This window comes from Amphibalanus amphitrite, unplaced genomic scaffold (genome assembly GCF_019059575.1).
Source record: "Amphibalanus amphitrite isolate SeventyFive unplaced genomic scaffold, NRLGWU_Aamphi_draft 000097F_arrow, whole genome shotgun sequence".
Lineage (NCBI taxonomy): Eukaryota > Metazoa > Arthropoda > Thecostraca > Balanomorpha > Balanidae > Amphibalanus > Amphibalanus amphitrite.
In genome coordinates this window covers 1,044,896-1,065,839 of record NW_024881592.1, presented here as the reverse complement: position 1 = coordinate 1,065,839, position 20,944 = coordinate 1,044,896, and the positions used below count along the sequence as shown (strand labels likewise).

At 48.0% G+C, this 20,944-nt stretch overlaps 1 protein-coding gene across 3 annotated transcripts in view; it reads right to left on the bottom strand.

The window, feature by feature from the left end:
* The window catches only part of LOC122380390 (otoconin-90-like), a 33,905-nt gene extending 17,623 nt beyond the window's left edge, over positions 1-16,282 (bottom strand). The window contains exon 1 of one of the 3 annotated variants that reach the window (XM_043363520.1): positions 16,060-16,282. In XM_043363520.1, coding sequence (XP_043219455.1) covers positions 16,060-16,135 — 76 coding nt within the window. In that variant the 5' untranslated portion in view covers positions 16,136-16,282. The remainder of the gene's footprint in view (positions 1-16,059) is intronic. The other 2 variants (XM_043363517.1, XM_043363518.1) reach the window with 2 other exon arrangements.
* Between the last annotated feature and the right edge of the window lie 4,662 nt (positions 16,283-20,944).

Here is a 20,944-nt window from a genome sequence, read left to right as displayed (position 1 = left end):
GCCGTTCGGGTCCTGCGATCGAGCTAGAATATCGCGAAAAATGAGCGCCCTGCCAGTGGCGAGAGGAAGCCGATGATATCTTATGTTAAGGTTCCAGGTCATTGGTTGAGTTTCAGGTTGAGTCAGTGACCTAAAGGTCAGGAAAATCGGGACCTGCTGGAGCATCTTAATTAAACTGAGACCGCTTTTTACGCGAGTTATTCGGGGAACCGCAGGGGTGCGTCCGACCCCCTATTCTCTATATGTATATATACTATATACGTGTATAATTATGTAGGTGTCGGCTGCTAAGAAGACAGCAATATCTGTTGAATGAGAATCAATTCAATCCAACGTGATCCAAAGAAATAATGAGCATTCAGTACCTACCCTCATCGGCAGTGCGTGCGTCTGTCTTACTATCTCTTTTACGATGGGTACCGGGGAGGTGCCCCAAGCCATCGTGGGACTCATTCTTCTAGTTCTAATTAGTCTGGTCAGCAGCAAAAAGCTGAAAGTTTTCGTGATAAATGTGTGTGTACTTTTTACGGAAGCCAATGTCTGGAATCCACACTCGAGTTCAAGGGCAGTCGTAAACTGGTTTTCTAGCTTGATTGATTAACCCGCGCCCTGCTGGGGGGGGGTGTTTGAACACCCCCCTTGTGGTTTTTCGCGAATATCTCAAAAACGGCGGCGCGGAGCGCCGCCGTTTTTGGTATACGTTATCATACATCAATTCTACACATGTTGTGAAAATTTCAGACCAAGGTCATTCAAGGTCAGGTCACCAGGTCACTTGAAGTGACCTCACCTCATAAAAAGTTTCAATGTCTGTCATAGCTACACCGAGTGGCCGATCGCTTTGAAACTTTCGGCGATTGATAAGAGTAGCAGTATCTATAAAATGTATATCTCGGAATTTTGATAACGGTGACCTAAGGTCAGGTCAATTTTGCGACCTCCCCATTATAAGTCAATGGGAGAAAATTGAAATGCGCCTCTTTTGGACGAAAGACATTATAAACACTCCCAAACACTGAATTACAAGTGGTTTAGACACACTGAACATGAAAATGGTGTCCGTGACCCTTGTTTATGCCCTGAGGTCATCTTAGGTCACGAATTGTATCTAACAGTTTTTCGCAAATAACTTTTGATAGAGGCATGCTAGAGCGATGAAAACGCCTTAGATGTGTTCAGCTCGACGATACGGATCGACTGATATGCAACATGACCCTTTCCGGTCAGGTCATGACCTTGACCTGAGGTCAAATTTTCAAGTTGACCTTTCAAGGTCAAGTTATAGTTCATTCGATGCGTCTTGACGAGAGAAACACGATGCCGGTAAAAGTAAGCTCGTACAAAGCTTGGGTCAAAAGTTATTGCCGAAAAACTGTTTCCGAAAAAATCGGCTATTTTTGCAGTTTTTGCCCCCTGCAGGCAAAACCGTTGACGTTAGGTCAAATCTGAGAGAATTACTCAGAAAGGGCGTTAATAGGGCTATCGAATGCGCTTTTCCGCGGCGCTGTAGCTCTATTGGTTCCCGAGTTATGCGTTGGCTTCTTGGAAATTTTCGATATTCGACCTGGAAATCGGCGAAATTTTGCCTTCAATGACCTCTGGTGACCTGACCTTTGACCTGACCAAAAAATTGACCGAAGTGATTTCGTCATTATTTTTGACGCTCTTTCGAACGCCGCCTTCCGCGTATCGCTACGTGGCCCAGGAGCCGAGTTACAAGGGGGGGTGTTCAAACACCCCCCCCCCCAGCAGGGCGTGGAAATCCAGGACCCCCAGCCGGGCGCGGGTTAAGCTCGTTAGTTTAGGGGAACATTCTGCCTTAAATTCAGGGCAATGGTCATCACCATACCGCGCTTTGGCTTCACTATGCCATGTTTCCCTCAGCATAATACCTACAATGGTTTGCCGGCCATCTAATTAAAAAGCAGACCACGCTTGATGGTACAGCCTTACGTCTTAAAAAGCACAACATAATCCCATCACATGGCTACCGTCTGCGTATCTCACCCACCCTCCGGAATACTAAAGAGGACAAAAACCTCGCTACCCTCTGACGGTCCTCCATCCCAGCTAATCTGCTCATAACCTTCCCCATCTCTCAGGCCATAACTCCCGGCGCTCTGTTTTGTGGCCCGGCTCGCCTCCTGCGCTAAACGCACTTCCTGTTTATGTGAGAGCCTCTCGTGGAGCCAGGGGTGCGCTGGCACGCTCCGGGCAGACGTTGACCCTGCTTGGCCGACCGGCAAGGTCGTCCACATGCTAATGACGCATGATGGGGGGAGGAGGGAGGGGAGGGGAGCCGTGGGTCGGCGAGGGTCACTGGCCGTCAATGTCGGCTGGCGTCGCAGACAGGTGAGTCAAAGTGAGAAGTGACACCAGCAATCAGCATGGCAAGAGCACTTACCTATTGCATATTTTGAGAAATTTGTGTTGAGGATTATAAAATAGGAGATATACCTAGGCGTACGATGATAACGTTCTATGATTGGTATTCTAAATGTATTTTTACATTTTTCGGTGAATTTAGATTAACCGACTACTTAAAAAAAACAGGCCTTCATATCATGGATACAACCTGTTGTAATACAAGCCGGCACATGAATTGGGTGTGACTAATGCAATTCCATTATTTTTCTCAATAATGGCTTGCTATCGTCATAGTTGACTCGGTTAGATGAATTCAGTGCGAACTTCTTCCTTTGATATGCTTCTGTGCGGATCGGTAGACCATAACAGCGCAGCGTGTCGTAATACAGCATTTGTTTACAATAATCTAACCATCTTCGCTCCCATTTTCAACTGTCATCTAGCTAACGACTCGCAGCACGTAAAACCGCGACACCGGTGTGAACCGCGCCTTTAGCCGTCGTCATCCCGACACCGGCTTCCACGGCTGTCGTTACTGGTCAGTTTCGCAACTCACGGGCCGTGTTAGCGTTACACAAACGACCTTCACGACTGGGTCACAGCCAGCGCCGGCGGCCGAGAACAGTCTGCGATCGAGAATACAACAGCCGGCGATCCGCGAGTACCCCTTGTGACGTCATAGCCTCGGTTACCAGCTGTCTTTGTCGTCTAATAGTTCGGTGATGAAAATAGCCGTAGCTTGATAATGACTGTGTCAATGAACTCCAAGACATTACTATCGTGATGTCATAATAAGCCTGAAGGTCATCATGAAGTCTCAGTTTGGCACTTCCAGTTCCCTTGGGCTTCTTTCCGTGCCCGGCACTAATCACATACTACGGAGATGGATGTGACTTCTGAGGAACACTGACCACCGAGTATCGAGTTCGATACCGGTGATCAGAGTTCGTCGACGGTGATTACGTAAAGGACACAGCCCCGAGCTGTCCCCTATACGAGCCCCGGACTGCTATTCAGTGTTACACGTCGCCTGTCCTCTGGCCAAAGAGGGTGTGTTGTCACCCAGTGGGATTAGCGCGGCCTTGGTGAGCGCTAGAGCGTTACACACGCTGTGCGCAGTCAGCTGATCTGCGCAGAACCGCTATTGGTGATTATCGGAGGATAGCGACCGCTCGAATTAAGTTTTTTGACTGTTCGAGCTTCGAAGCAATGATGAAGATCACTTACAGAGACTGTACGTTTTGGCAATATGTCGCACTTGCATGCAACAAAATTAGGCAGGCTCTGAACGAAATTAGGAGACTGCATAGAGCTCACAACACGACCACCGTATGGTCAAACACTCAGTGCGTCTGCTGGAGACTGCATTGCTGGGTAGGTCAGTAACGGAAACCCTAATATTGACTAAGAAACTAACACCACAAACCGAGGCGCGGTGAGCTTCCGTGAGAGACTGCATTGGTGAACAGAAAGATAGCTGGTGACTGCAGCTGTGCACAGGTGCGTACCGTAAGAACCCATTCAGTAGCTCCTTTTCTCACTGAACTCACGTGGGTTGGCTGTGAAATAGTTAGGTCTTTTTGACTTAGCTGTGGAAAAATGACAACGTTGATATGCCGACCATCGGTGTATGGTAAAATGAGAAGCACTGAACCCTGCTGATAGTGTCGAAATGAGTAAAAACATTACTCATTAGTGATGGCTGCAGTGTCACATGAAAAAGAAGCGTCATTGTGAGTGTCATCACGATGATATATTTCCCAGATCATCGTTCAAACAGACCATCGCAACAACGAAACTCAACCATCAGCCCCTCTGAAGAAACCTGATCCAGCTTACGTTTCGATATTCAGCAACACTCGGCTTTTTTACTGGGTATCCCGATACCGTATTTCTCGGCTATGCTAACCACCGTATTTCAGTTCATCAACTGACAACACCATGATTCAGCGTGTCGAACCCGGCGCAGGTAACGCGCCGCATCACGCCGCGGGCAATCAGCTGATGGCGGTCACAGTCAGCTGGCGCGTCGACCGCCAAGGCCGCGGCGGCGCCGCTGTCCGGTGCAAAGTGCACCGAACCACTTTTACTTTTGACCACTGAGTTTACGGCGTGTTTCGAGACGGGAGTGTGACGACGGTCAAGGGTACGGGAGTCGTAAAAGATTGATGATGGTCAGGTAATCGCAGTTCGCTCTATTGGACTATTGGAGACGCTCGTTGCGTTAAGCTATTGTGGCACGATTTCTTGGTGTCAACGCATTTTTTTAAGAAGTGACATGAATGATAAAGGCAGCCTTTATCTGCAAAAATGTGCTTATGTTATATAGTCGACATACATAGTTCAAATGAGAAACTATGTATTATTGTTTACAACAAATTGGAAATTCTAAAAGGGATGGGTCATTAATTTGCGTTTATCGGGCTAATGCAATTGGCCTGTATTTGAATGTTTTGGAAACTAGTGCTGGGTTGTTCTTGTGACGAAACGTTGATTTCCTCTACTGTCATCAATGGGAAGACAAAGAGAGCTCTCACTGAATGACAAGTGTGATATGAGTGCAGGATAGTCCAATCGGACAGAACGAGAAAATGGAAAATAAGGTCATAAAATAGTTATTTTCATTTACCTACCACTCAACGTTCCACTGCCACCTTCCACTCGTATCAACAACGCCAAGTACTCGCAGGCTAATGAACCCAACGCACCTCTCCTCCCTCCCTCTGTCTCTCTGCCCCTCTGTCCTGCTCAGTATGCGGAACCAGGAAGGACCCATCACTCGCCAGCGCACACCGCCCTCCGGCAATGCTGCAGACGCTCTGAGGCTGTTTTTGTTCCGTCGGCAAGGCCGTTGGGGAGACATAAAAACAGCACCGAGCAGCTGATACAGCCGGCGGGGGCATGCTGATGGGATTGTCGACTGCACTGCCCTGCCCCCGGGCGGCCGAGGGCCGGAACTGGAGCGTATGAGCGGCCGACGCACTGGGTCAAGTGCGTCCCGCCCGACCTTGCTACAGATCAGGGCGAGACCGTGGAAGGAAGGAAGGATCGCAAGCAGGAAGGAGAGGCACTGAAGCTGCGGGGCGCAAAGCTCGCGATCGGTGAAAGGTCACTAATGAGTAATCAGCAAGTACGCACTTCGCTTGCAGCAGGATTTTGATGGGTTTTATAAATAACTTTAACGAGATGATCGACTTCATTCTCTAGTCCCCGCAGATAGCCATGCAAATGCCGAAACTAATGGGAAGGTGCTCTCGACTGCACCATCATCGGGTGCAGAGCGAACCCCTTGCCGTTTGCACCTGCAGCTCTGAGCTCTCTGCGCCCAGTGACACTCTGCAATGCCAGTGGAGAAGATTGTCAGTCCAAACGCACACTGCGTCGCACTGCCGCATTATGGGACACTGGTTGACCGTGACCTGGGAGACCGCCATGGCGCAGAATATATCAGACAGAACATCCAACTGTCCAGTTGGACAGTTTCACAGTTGGACAGTTGAACAGTTGGACGAGGTGGACAGTTGGACAGTTGGATAGTCCGTAGTCGGCAGTGGATTGGAGAGTGACAGCCCAGAGAGACGGTCTCAGAATATCCATTCAGAGACATTGGACTGTCCACAAAATCGCTAGCTCAGCTCAGTAGTTTGAAGGACTGCCGAGTGGGATTTGAATAACGATTGTCGGCTGGGGATGGAATATGATAAGGTTTAATCGCAATAGACATTTTCCATTCTTAACGACGCGATGTCCTGTTTCTATATCGCTGAACTTAATTGCATGAAGTGGGAAGGCACGAAAAGCTCTTGCAAACATGGCTTATAACTTATAAAAAGGTCACGCCTATAATTGTTATTAATAATATCGCGTGTCTACAAATTACTTGCGTGCACATATCATCGATAATTGCCGTAAATCAATCATAACCTCCCCCTCCCCTACCAAAACATTGCTGAGCAGACTGACCCATATACATACAAACAGAACCACAGAGCACCCTATTTCGCACATCAACTCTGCATAAATTACCATATCTATTATCTACCACAGCCAGCTGGCCACTAGCTGCACATGACTAATTCACAAGTTGTCGCAACCGCAGCCATAAGACTGGCCGTGGCTGACTCTTCACTGATACCACCAGCACAGGTGAGCTATGAGCTGGGTGGACTCCACCGGTCGACCGGGCCTGCCCACCGACCGGGGTCGGGGGGGGGGGACCAGTTTTCATCACACCATGCGGCCTTGCCCGGGGCGGTACGGGTGCTCCTGGGCTGGGCGGCGGGGCGGGGCGGGGCAGGCGGGCGGGCGGGGCGCAGGGGAGGCAGGGTAACGAGGGGACAGAGCGACGGGATGGAGGGATGAAGAGGGGACTGAGAAGATGGAAAGGGCTATCGAATGGACAGGACGGTGTGGTTTAGCCCGCGACCGCCTGGGGGGTCGGATCCGACCCCCCCTCCGTTTTTCTTGAATAACTCATGAACTGCTTGCGCTATCAACTTGAAACTTTGCATACCTTCTTCCCCATCAATTTGACGTCTCCTGTGCAATTTTGAAGAAAAAATTTTTAAAAATTTCTGAGATATATCGATTTTAGTGATGTAACTACATGGCGTTTTCAGTCAAAAAATGATAAATGTTTGAAAAATCGCCAAAAATCGAGGTTTTAAGCAAATTGCAAATTAAGGACATGAAAAGACGCAGCTCAACGAGTTCTTTAAAATGGCTATCTCGGATTTTCCATAAAATGCGTTTTTCAGCCCTGAAAATTCAAAAAACTATATTTTTTGGAAAACAGCTAATAAAATCCAAAATTTTGAGAATTTTCAAAAAACCGGAATATATGTTATAAAGCTCTATTAGAACATTAGATGTCTCAAATTTCAACTTTCTATCTTGATTTTTGACCCCCAAATTGTAAAAAATGGCTCCAACATGCATAGGGCATGATGACGTCATAAGCATTTTCGCGAATTAGAGGCACTTCTGAACATCGCATGTGAAAACAGATGGCACCACTAGATTCCTGGGACAAAGTTCGTCTAGAAAAGTGCATTTCTATGTCAAAAATAAAAAGTTGAAAAATTGACTTTTTTTCTTAGCCCTCGTTTAGTTATGTATGGTATCAACGATTTTTATGCTTTCAATGCACACTTATCACCAGCACAGTGACTTGGGGTCACATATAACCATTACCATCGGATTCGGCGTGAAAAATAAGCTATAAAACATGTGTCGCACGCCCATGTAGCAGAAAGTGAAAATCGTGACCTTTCGTGACCTGACCTGACCTTGACCCGTACTTAGTATGACCCCTATACGCACATGGTACCTTCACTAGGTCTTTGAGGTCATTTGTGGTGAGTTTTGAGCAGCAGCTATCGATTCCGCTGTCCGTAAGCCTAATCATGCAAAACCCCTGAATTTGACCTTTGACCTGACCTTGACCCGAAAGTTGACCTCAATCTTAAAATCTTAAGAGTGCTTTGGGAAGGTCTCGTAGAGACCTTTCGAACGCCGCCTCGCGGGGCTCGATACGACCATTGGTTCTCGAGATAACAGGGGGGGGGGGGGGGTCGGATCCGACCCCCCCCCCCCCTCCAGGCTGATGTGGGTACTGGGTACGGAAATAGCCCAGGCGGTGCCGGGTTAGGGGAGGTCTCCAAAAAGGATCGGCGAGGGTGGAACGGGACAAAAGTACACGAGAGGAATGATTGTATGTGGCTGGTGATTAGCTTTCTAACTAATGGTTTTAGGTTAACGTGAAAACATTAGACAAAGAGCTTGTGTAACCAATGTATAAAGTACCCGCAGTTACTGTAGTGAGTGTAATGCTTCAACCAGTCTTCTCGGATGGTGCAATGTTAAGTCCTCCAGCTCAGCCAAATTTATGAAGTACGAATTGAAGCAAGATGCCAAACGAGTTTTATCGTCAATGGTGTAATAAGTTTCCGGCCAATAATAGAATAAAGGGAATAAAAATAAAGGGCATACGCGTGTAAAATTGGTAGCAATCTAAAAACATATCATCCGCAAATAACTCCTGATTCCTGGTGGAGTCCGTAAATCGCACGCCTGTCGTAGTTAGGTCAGGGCCGTGGGAATCTACGGTATGAAAACAAGTTATCAAGCTGCGGCTTTGTATTACCAGGCCTCAGATTGGTCTGTACCACTAGAAGTTACCAGTCTGGATTACGGTATTACCAGGCGTTACCGAGTATGTTACCTGGCGGCATCAGCTTTTGTTATCCCCATCGCCTCAGGTCCCAGGGTTAGGTTGGGACGTGACCCGTCACCGACAAAAGTGGTGGGAATCCCTGTATAAGACCATGTGTAAATATACGGGATTTTATACGGACAGTGCGTGAGTTTAGAGGTTAGTAGTGGGAAGGGATTAGAGCACGGATCACACGACCGTGCGAATCTGACGTCACACGCCAAACGTCAGAGTTCCATCGCGCACAGCGAGCAGTTTACGATGGGAGCTTTGTACGTGAGTTCACGAGTCATATGATGAAACAAACGGCAGTTAGAGACGCTGACTGGATAATTCGGACCGGTCTCAGCTCCGGGGACATTGTTAGGGACCGGCACAAACGGGCGAGCTGAGCTGGCGGGTGGGTAAGCCGTCTGCGCTGGTTTCGAGCCCATGACGACACAGCAGTTGTGTGAAATAGATAGCTGCGAGATTGCTTCAAATAACAGCTAAGACCATGGGTGGAGAATGTTTTAGAAAGTTACCCCGGCCGGCGACCAATAGTCGGAAAGACGATATGCTCACATTGTTGTTAACGGTCATCATAAGCAAACCCCTATTCTGACCCGTGGAAATGGAATATTGGATGTTGTGTTTTTTAAAGGATGAGCGTATCGTATCCGACATTGGATCCGACATCGTATAATGTTGAGTTTTACAGAGAAAATGGAACGTTCGAACCAAAGCACTAAAATGGGTCACTGACATCCAGTTACGCAGCTTTCTTCAATGTTGGGCAGCTCAAACTCCTATAAGACAAACAGGGGGGTCGATCCAGGGATATCGACCGGTCCCAGTCTCGTCAGTCGCTATAAGAGCGTTGAACTCCGCGTGGCGAGAGCACGCGTCCCGGTTACGACAATCCGAGTTCGAAGCATGATGGACGCTCGGTGTTTATGAGCATCCTGACGGCTACACTTATAAACGTTAACGGGTATGGTTGCGGTTGGTGGCACTGGCAGGCCAGTCGAAGGCAGTGAGGTCAAGCATTGGTTCGGAAAAAAGTGCGCCGAAGGCGCGCCAAATTTTCGAAACTGAACCCGATTTGAGAGCAGTCTTGGTATTGGCGACCACACGCGGGTCCTGCCTCCTGGGGTTGGAGCTTATGGTATGTTAGTAAATAGTTACCTGATTTGCAATATTACGGCCATGGCAGTGAACATTTGAAGAACGAGTTTTCTTTTCTGGTTTGGAGACAGCTTCTAGGATTTACAAGAGTGGAAAAGTTACCCCGGCCGCGCCGGGGTAGGCTGAAAGTTACCCCGGCCACGGCCGGGGTGGCCGGGGCAGGTTCTCCACCCATGGCTAAGACTCCCTTGGCTTTTAGTTATATATGGATCACTATAGTTATATATGTATTTTTAAACTATGGATGATAATCCATTCCTTACTATAGGTATAAAGTTCTGTCTCCACGTGTAAACATTTTCGGTTTTTACGCGTTTTAGCAAACGAGAGTTTTGCGCTTTTTTCGCTTTTTAACAGACGCTTTTGCGAGTTTTGCGAGTTTTTCGCTTTTTACGGTTTTTGTTTGTCAGTCTTTCAGAACAATTACAATTTCACAACAATTTCAATTTCAGAGAAAGAACATCTTTCTCCGCCCTTCGTGCGCTGTATGCCGTGGCCCTCTTGTCCCACAGGGTAGGTATCTGGCGCACGGCTTCTATTAACCCCTCGATTTTCGCTGTAAAGATAGTTATTGGAGTATCATCACGTTACCCTATTGTTATCACCGCTATGACATCAGTTAATTATCAATTATCTGAAATGCTCTGATATCGTTATATCTGTTATCCATAGACTCACTATGTAACTATTTGACATCCACATCGTTGGAATAGTACCAGAAGTTATTGGTATGGTTGTCTGAGTACTTACCATGATCATTGGCTTAATCAAATTGCGTTTCATCGCTTTCCACACTTTCCATTGCATCCATTTCACCGTAAAATGGTATTAATAGCAGAAGGATTACCTCTTTAGCCTTCTCAAAAACCGGAAAACTTTCATTCGATCCAAATGTTTGGATAAAATCGCGCGTTTTACAAATGAGAGTTTTGCGTTTTTTAAAGGTTTTACGAGTTTTGCATGACACAACCTGACGCGTTTTACGAGTTTTGCAGTTTTTTGATTTTATGAAGCCACGCGTTTTTCGATTTTTGACAAATCTTCCGCCGTGGAGATGGCACCGTGTAATTTAATGGTACAGATCAACGCCGGATCATGAAAAACTCGCAAAACATCAAAAAAGCGTTAAAACGTCATTAAAAACGCGCAAAACATGTACCGTGGAGAACGACCTTAAGGCATCAAAGAGCGTCGTCCTTATGTTGTATTTGTTAACCCTAGAACGCCTAGGGGGGGGGGGGGTGTATCAACCCCCCCCCCCCTGAGGTTTTTTCGAAGTGCACGCTAAACGGCTTGTCGTAGCGGGCTGAAATTTTCAATACCCTCTGGGGCAACCCTTGCGCATCTTTTGCCGAAAAAAATTGATCGGGTCATGTCAGGTCACGGAGTTATGACGTCATAAGAGGTACAGCCTCCGGCCGGATTTTCACGAAGTGTGTACCGAGTCCCGAGGTTTTCTGCTGATGCTATCCACATTGTTTGATGGATCGTCATGAAACTTCCCATGCATGTTGGGGCAAGTATTGGCCATCGTGTGGTGCAAGAAACTTGACCAGGTCAGGTCAGGTCACGGAGTTATGACGTCACAAGAGGAACAGCGTCCGGTACTATTTTTGAAAAGCGCCCGAACCACTATTTTGCTAATTCTTGTCACCTCAATGGGAATATGCAGCAATATTAGCTTCTATAGGGAGCAAATGGACCTCCCAAATCCAAAAATACAATCAGATTTCAAAAATTTAAATTTTGATTTTTCGAATTTCTGCCGCCGACTGTGACCTTGCCGACTTTCGGCGCTCCCAACGCGCCATTTTTAGAGGTAGGGAAACGAAATACATACCAAACGATAGAGAATTGATCAAGGAACACGATAGTGAAGGTTTCAAGTCGATATCTCCCACCGTTTTGCCGCAATCGCCGCGGAAAGTTGAAAAAAAGTCTATTTTTCCGAAAATTTGACCTTTGACCGGTCAAAAGTAGGTCAAATGTTGACCTAGGACCAAAAAATATACCACCAATCGCGAGATCTCGTTGAGAGCAATCCGTTGGTTTTTTCCGCTAAGCTCTACGACCTTCCGTTTCGAAACGCCAGGGGGGGGGTCGTAACAACCCCCCCCCTGGTCGTTCGTGTTATGAGAAATGGCCTGGTCGTGCGAGGGTTAACTTCAAGCTTTTATGGATGATAAGTTTTTTCCCAGAGATACCCGAAGTTTTGTTATCAATAGTTAAAACACTATTCTTTAGAATTGTGTTTTCTATTGAAAAACAAATCTGAGTTCCCTGACAATTTAAAGCTTCCTTCCAACTATGAGCAGGCATGCAGAGCTACCTCGAGATTTGTTCGAGATAGCTCGAGCCAAGGCCGTATATTAGGGCTCGACTTCGAGCCATGGAAAGGTGCAGCTTAGTAGTTGAGTGCTCATACTAAACCAGTAAAACGCCTTTTGGGCGAAGAACGAGCGAGCGAGATAGTGAGCCCTGCACGTGCGGAAGGGCGAGAGGGTGCTTCCAACGGGCTTGCGCAAAGCACCCTTCTAACCGGTCGCTAGCGGTGTGCCAAATTTGAACGCAATCGGTCCAGCCGTTCCTGAGATCTGGAAGCGGCATTCTGCACGTGCGCACGTGCAAACGGGGTCCAAAATGACTTTTGCACGGCACCCTACTAACTGGTCCCCAACCGTGTACCAAATTTGAGCGCAATCGGCCCAGCCGTTCTCGAGATCTGGAAACGCCCCCTGCACGTGCGCACGTGCAGTAGCACCCTAACCGCAACACATGGGAATGCATTGCCTGGTGGGTGCCTACCTGTATGCCAAGTTTCAGCGAAATCGCCCCAGTACATAATTACCGAGTTACTGAAATGGGAACAAATTTGGCACCTCTTATTGTTGTATTTTGCACGTGCACTGGGGGTGACCCACATGCATCGAGAGTATCCTTTTTTGGGTAGAAGGGATGCTGCTACCCTACCAAAATTACCGCAAGTCAATCGCCCAAGCGGCTGCTGAGATATGAGCCTCTCAAAATCACTACTTTTGCAAAACAGCTTGAACACCCTTGACTTTTCACGTGGCACGTGCCACGACGGTCACTGAGATGTATCAAAAGTAGTCAATTACGGGGTAGAAGGGATGGGGCTACCCCAAAAAAAGACCGCAGGCCAATCGGTCCAGCAGTTGCTGAGATATAAGCCTCTCAAAAGCGTTACAGGCCGGACCGGGCCGGGCCGGGCCGGGCCGGGCCGCTCATACTGAGATTTTTTCCGTTATATTGAAAAGACTCACTTCGCTCGCTGCGCTCGCTCGCTCGTAATAAGAAGGAAGACGGCTAATTCAACTGAGAGGGAAAACACAGAGCTGTGGTTTAACGGTCGCTTGCACTTTCTCAAAACAATGAAGACCGGAAATTCTTATAAACAGGTATTCACACCTTCTGCAGCCCTCTAACCCAGCTCATGGCCTCCGCAGTGCACGACGTCACCAGTACAGACATCCAGATTGCTCAACCGCAACACAGCAGCAGCGTGCTAATCCAATGGGTCAAGGTTAAGCCGGGCTTATCGTCAGCAGCAGAGGTCATTAGAGCTCGCGGCCTCCGGTGCTCTGCTGAGTTTGGCTTGTCGCATGCTAATTTGATATGGCACATCGACAATGGAAGTCGCGCGCCCGACCATGGAATTCGACCTCCTCGGTCGACAATCATTCACGGCCACGTTTGCTGAGCAAAACTTTCGCAAGAACGTGACACTTTGCGTCCGCTGACCTCGCCAACAAACATGGTTGCAGCCATCGGCCGGCCTGACCAGCACCGGCCGGGCCGCCGCCGCCTGCGATACTGGCACTGCCAGTTTGCAATACAGCGTGCAATGCACGTGCCGGCCAGCTCAGGAGCCGGCCTCGCTGATCGCACGACCGACGGGTACGATCAGGGGCTGCGGCCCCCGTGGAGGTCACATTATGCAGTCTGTCACAGGAGGGTCACAAAATGGATGCGCCCATGCGCCTATCTATGGGGCATGACCCGGATTTCGGACAGGTGTGACACGCGACAGACGATCGTAAGTGCAGCTGGGAGACGATGAGAAGCAGTGTTGTCCTGGCAGCATGGCTAGGTAGTGTATATTGCAAGGCCAAGCGTGCCAACAGCATGCATCACTGGAGCATGGCGGTGACATGGATTTGTAACGTGTTTCCAACTAACACGCTTTAGCGCGAGCGTGGTGCGTTGCAAGCAGCCCAGGGAATGACAAGGGGTTATTTTATTTTGATACAATTTCACCAGTTACGAAGAACTTTTGAGTAAGTGAGTGAGTGAGTGAGTGAGTGAGTGAGTGAGTGGGTGAGTAAGTGAGTTTGAGTGCTCGATAAAATATCGAATCGCTTTGCTTTGCCCAAACTTCACCCAAACTATAGACCAGCCACTGAATCCGATGTCGCCATTGCCATTTTTCGGTATCACAAACCGCAACCAGACTGGGGCCTCCCGCGGGCCCGTCGAGCCGGTCTCGGCGCGTGCACTACGGCCCGTCCAGAGAAGCGGAGCTGCCACTCTCAGTCGCGACAGGCCGGGACTCTATAACCCAGCCTTGAAACGACCGCTCCGAGTGGCCGGCAGGGCACTCAGAGGAGACCGTCACGGCCCAGCGTCACGGGCCGTTACAGAGCGTCACGGAGAGCTGCTCACGAGTCACGGTCACCGAGAGTCACGTGGCATGTAACGAGGTCTGAGACGACGTGAGGTTGGTAGCGTAGTGTGTGAGAGATAGAGCCAGGGGATTTCGAAGATTCAGCTTCTACCCAATTGGGCTGTATGTATTAGCTGGGCTGTATTGCTGTAAGATGTATGGGCTGTAATGTCAATAAGCAGAAGAGAAACACGGCCGGCATAGGATGAAGCCCCACTCTTACCAATTCAAAGTCAATGTGAGTCTCTTAACTAGCTCACCCTTCAAATGCAAGGTATAAAATAACTTTTGATATGCTTTATACGCGTCAGGACTAGGATCTTAGATTATGTTTATATAATCTCTCAGCACTTAGTTAGTTTAACTCCTTCTTCTTCTGATAGTAAGAATAATAACCCAACTCTCATGCTTCTTAAACATAAATTCCGGATTCAAAATAAAACAACTTTTCGAGAAGCTTTCGGCATTGTGCCATCACCTTCTAATTCTATTCAACTTTATGTATTCAGACTTCAGAGAGATCCACAACCAAGGCAGCTGGGCATATCCTGCATTGCCGATCCCAGATCAGAGGCCCGGAGACGGGGCGATGTTTTGAACATTACGGTGAGTCCCATGAAGCCATAATGTCGCCATGGCTTGACACGTGTAGCGTTCAGAAGGTGTGAAGTCCATATGAAGCAACCCATTCATCATGCAAGTCAAGTGCCAGGCTTTTAATGAGGCCGCTGTTTGTCATATTGCTTGATATTGTAAGTGCATTTCATCCAGGCTAGCGGTATCTTTGAAAATAAATTTCGTCACCCAATTAGACTAAAAAAGCGTTCAAATGTCTACGTCATGCATCCAGCGCGTCGATTGGGTATGCAACGCTGGCTGCTACTTGAAATAATAGACACAACTACGCCAATTATAGTGTTGGACATTTGCACCGTCATAACAGTTACACACCCTGTAAGAACTGTGTTTACCGTTGAAATCAGAGGGTGTTCCTCTAGTTCAATCTGCAAATGAGCTTGTCACCCAAGTGACATGTCACGTCATGATAATGTTTTGACACAGGGCTGATGCAAAAACGAGTCTTATGAGACTGGAAATGTGAGCTGAGATTTGGCTTCGATGCCAAATGCACTATGTTGTTTATATCTCATGTATTATAAGTCTAACCATTTTTACTAAGGGAATTACAAAATATGTCAATCACTACGAACTCTAAAAACTTAGTGAACATATTTTACCATGGCAGCCTGAGGCATTAGTTGCCATGAACCACCATTGTGCCTCTCATAAATTCCCATTTTAAACCAAAATGGAATCAGTTTGGCTAATTTTAAAGCGTGCGCCGGTCTTTAAACATCAACCGTACATTCAAGTCAAGCGCACGAATACGCATGAATTTTGGTTTGCCTGTTTTCCATCCAAACACTGGATAGTGGATAAGATATTTTCTAACAATATTTTTTTTTTTTTGCAAAACTAGTTTAAACCTAACATACATGTCTTTATTTTCAGAGTAATGATGAAGGGAATGTGACACCGTGCCATGTCTGATGTCACCATGCCATTAATGTCATCAATGTCACCGTGCTATGAAATCCTGCAAACCCCAGCACCCCCAGAAACTGACCTGATGCAGACAGACAAAGAGCCGCTACGGCAGCCGCCAGCACGGCGGTGACCCGGTCACCCCTCGTTCCATCCATGGCCGAGTCCGTCCAGGGGTGGTCCTATGCACCACCGTCCCCAGTCAGCTGATAGCTCGGCACGAGCCGTGGCGGCGGCGGCGGCGGCGGCGGCGGCGCGGACGGAGACCTGAGACCGACTGAGCTCCGCCGTCGGCGCGCCTAGTCGGGCCGTTTCGCGCCGTCGCCGCCGGCAGGGTCACGGGTAGCGTGGAGTGCCAGAGACATGACCCGAGGGCACGCGCCGGAGCAGGGGGACGGCCTGCGTGGCACGGGGTGGTACGGGGGATCCTCGCCGCATGTGATTGGCGCATGGGGGGAGACAGATAGGTATGACAGGTATGCTTCAGTGACGTCGATATATTTCACCGTCCTGACATAGGAATTTTTGGCAGATGGAGTTGGCATGTTCAGAATGGGTCTCGCATTTATATTAGATGATGATTGATAACGTATGGCGGCCTGAGGCAAGATGACCCGCCTAGGTAAAACGCCTCGTCGATACATCGCAGAGTGGAAAAGCTTTTTTAAAGCATCTTCTGCTCTAAAAAAAAAAACGCAAATTATATGCTCATCAGGCATAGGTGAGAAGTTAAAGTAGGCTATGGTGATATTTTATCTGGTGATATAGCCAAAAGTATATTTTGGGAGTGGTTTTCTATTATTGTTGTCCAATTATTTATCGAAGTTCTCATTAATCTTTGCCGGCACAGGCCATTTTGCGTCATTCGACGGCACAAAGGTGGTACGATCCCCCCCCCCCCCATCGCGTTTGGCCCCTGATCGAGCTAGAGCTTTGCGGAAAAACGAGCCTGTTGCCCGTGACGAGAGGAGGACGATGATACCCGATTTTAAGGTCCTAGGTCATCGGTTGACCTCCCAGGTCAGGTCAATGACCCAAAAGTCGGGAAAATCGGGACCTGTTAGAACGTCGTAAAGTGTGGCTGCTATAGGGATTTTCGGGGTGCTGATCACGAACATCATGTTAGTTTTGATCACATATGATGTCTTTATGCATTTAGGCCGGGTCGAGTCAGGTCAGGTCAAGTCAACCAGTAGGGGTCCTGCCGGGTATTCGTAGTACGTGTCAACCACCTCTGACAGCTTCGTTACATGTTACGAAGGCACCAAAACAGCTTCGTAAATGTTCAAACGCGTGCTAAATTCGAATCAGCTCCAACAACTAGCCTAGAAGCATGTAAAACTCGAAAAAGTTGACCGAGGTCATCAAAGGTCAATGACCTGACCTGACCTTCATGTGACCTTGACGCCCACCCTAATGCATGGGACCAACATCATATCACATGTTTGAACGCTTGAAACCACGGAAAGACTGCTGCAAACGCGCGGTTAATGCAAGCCGACATACTCCGAATCGCGATTCCGGCCAAACATGGTCTCGAAAAGCAGGTCACAGGTCAAAGGTCGTTTGGGTCAGTGTCATGAAATTTTTAGGTTAGGTGTAAAATTGAGTAACGCGAGGGTACTGTAACTGAAAGTGTTGTCGCGATCGGCCGTTTTTTACGTGACTTATTCGCGAAAAACCGAGGGGGGTGCGTTCGACCCCCCCCCCATACGGGCGAGGGTTTAGTCAGCGCCAATTATTTTTTTTAACCAATATGTATCCCTCAAACTATGCCTTTCAATATTATAAATATCTTCTATCCTCCGAATATGTCGCCTCCTAAACGAGTTTCTATCTTATAGGCCACCAGCCTCCCATTCGCCCACTGACAACGTTCGGGACAGTCTTAACGACATCTGCGCTCTTCAGTTCTTAGAATGCAAACGGAGAGTGGAGACACCGGTGGATTCTGTGATATTAGCGCAAGCAGAATCCATCGATTTCTGCGATATTAGCGCTCATCCCTAATCTCATCTTCTTCTTACTAGGCTTCGGTGGATTGTAGACTGATAAATGAGACAGGATTGCGTTGGGTCAAGGCTACTACATACTGACTGTGACACTAGACACGTAAGAATGCGTACTGGAGTAAAGGCTTATAAGACGATAAGAGTTAACTCCTCGCTATATCAAGTGGTTGATATGACGTACGCCACGCGCAGCAATGTTCGGATAAAAGTGAGTGGGGATGGAGGCATTTGCTGAATACCTCGTGCATACATGCACGGGAAAGAGGGAGGAGAAGCAAACATCCGCGGTAGTGTGAGGGACAGCTAGCCCGGGATTTGTGAGACCCTGAACGTCCGGGGAGAGGAGAGAGCACCTAGTCTGAGGTAGAGTGAGGACTGAGGAGCAGATTACTGATTACATATAGCCCGGGTAGAGCGAGTTACGAATATCCCGGGGACGATTGAAAAGAAGCAACATGAATAGAATGAGGACCAGTTCAGTACCTACAGTTCAGTAGTTATTCAAATATGTTTTATTGCTCTCACAAAACGCATATTATAACAGAGATTCCCGGGAAGAGCGAGAAGCGAATACCCCGCGGGAAGAGTGAAGTGCAAACAGCCGGGCCACGGACCGCTCCCCTACATAGTTCCCGCTGACATCTGTGCCAGTCGCCGGCGCCCACTAACAGGAGCAAGGTCGCGGGCCTATGCCGCAAGGACGCTGTGTGTAAGGCCGTAACGGGGCGGAGTAGTGCCGCCTGAGTCAGCTGATCGCAGTCAGCTGGCGGCCAATGAACGTTCCGCACCATTGCTCGCTAATGTGTGATTTGGAGAGGGCTGCTTGCAAACCACTTGACTATTATAGCCAGTTTTTGAAGAAGTCTTAGCTGTGAAAGTATTCCACAACGTCATTACAAGTGCAAAGGAGTAAGACAGATATGACGTGTGCTTTTGTAACGTATTCATATACATCACGCATACCACTTTAGGTAGGTTTAGGTATCAGTACCTACGCACAAAGGCATATGCTCCCTTAGTATACCTTACATTGGGTGCCTGTGCGTCCCGACTGAGAATCTTCCCAGCACCTTCAAGGGCAAGGCCGCTTATACTGCGATCACGTAAGACGGCCAGATTTGGCAACAGCTGGGTCGTGTGGTGTATTGGTAACACCTTGCGCTGGCCTGAGAAAGGTCATGTCAGCGCCGGGGGCTGCTGGTGTTTAGCAATGGTAGCCGAGTGACCCGAATCTGTTTGGTAAGTGTACACTTGATTAGGGTTATATAAAATATTTAACAACAGGGTTCACCCCATGGGGCGAGTTGGGGGAGGGGCGCCTTACACCTCTACCTACCCTTCCCCTATCTTCAAAACTACTACCGATCCTATTTTCACAATGTCAACAGAGCCCCGGAAATTTGCTTAGTACTTAACCCGGCACCGCGTGGGCGATTTCAATACCCATGACTGCCTGGGGCTGGCTGACCACAAATGACGTCAGAACTTGAGGTCATTTTCTGCCATTCTCGAAAAAAAATGTTTTCGGGGTGTCACGCCTACAGCTTTAAAGATACAGAAAAATGTTAAAACATAAAACTGCAGGTATAGGTACAGAGGTATACAGAGGTCTATGGTGTAGAATTAGAAAAGCTAAAAGCTGTCATTTGGGATAAGTGAAATGTTTTAACTTTGCAACAACTCCCCCCTCCCAAAAAAATATGGTTACTCTCAAAATCCGAAAAAAAATCCGACCGGTAATTACCTTCCTTTCTGGCCAAGTTATGGCAAAAAAAAAACTTCCTATAAGTTGATTACGTCAAATGTTCAAACTCGATTTTCAGCCGATCTATAGATCACGTAGCGCACAACCAAGGAAAGTTGCAAATGACGAGGAATCCAACCATTGGATTCCCCGTCACAAGCTCATCAATGGCTACCTACCTTTTTATGCAAAACTATCAACTTTGCAATTCGACCTTTTCTTGACCTGATCTTGACCTCACCTTCACCAGAACGTAACTTAACCCTCGCCCGTATAGGGGGGGAGGTCGAACGGACCCCCCCCCCATGGTTTTTTCGCGAATAACTCGCGTAAAAAGCGGCCGATTGCGACGAAACAATGACCCTGACCCAAATGACCTTTGACCTGTGACCTACTTTTCGAGACCATGTTTGGCTGGAATCGCGATTCGGCGTATGTCGGCTCGCATTAGCCGCGCATTTGCAGTCTTTTCGTGGTTTCAAGCGTTCAAAAATGTGATATGATGTTGCCCCCATGCATTAGGGTGGGTGTCAAGGTCACCTGAAGGTCAGGTCAGGTCATTGACCTTTGATGACCTCGGTTCACTTTTTCGAGTTTTACATGTTTCTAGGCCAGTTTTTGGAGCTGAATTCGAATTTAGCAACCATATGAACATTTACGAAGTAGTTTTGGTGCCTTCGTAACATGTTACGAAGCTGTCAGAGGCGGCTGCCACCTACTACGAATACCCTTACTGGTTTACCTGACCTGACCTGACCCGACCTGGCCTAAATACATGAAGACATCATCTGTGATCAAAACTAACATGATATTCGTGATCAGCACCCCGAAAAATCCATAGCAGCCACACTTTACGACGTTCTAACAGGTCCCGATTTTCCCGCCTTTGGGGTCATTGACCTGACCTGCAAGGTCAACCAATGACCTAGGACCTTAAAATTGGGTATCATCGGCTTCCTCTCGTCACAGGCAACACGCTCGTTTTTTCTGCGAAGCTCCAGCTCGATCAGGGGCGAAACGGCAAGGGGGGTCCAACGGACCCCCCCCCCTTATACGTTCGCGGCTGGAAAAACACCAATACGGGCGAGGGTTAAACTGGTCGCCATGGTCGTCTAACTCAAACCATTTGAAATGTAAAATGGACCATAAAACATACACTTAGGTATCACACGAGCCTAGTCTAGTTGGGTTCATATTAGCCGTTTTCACGA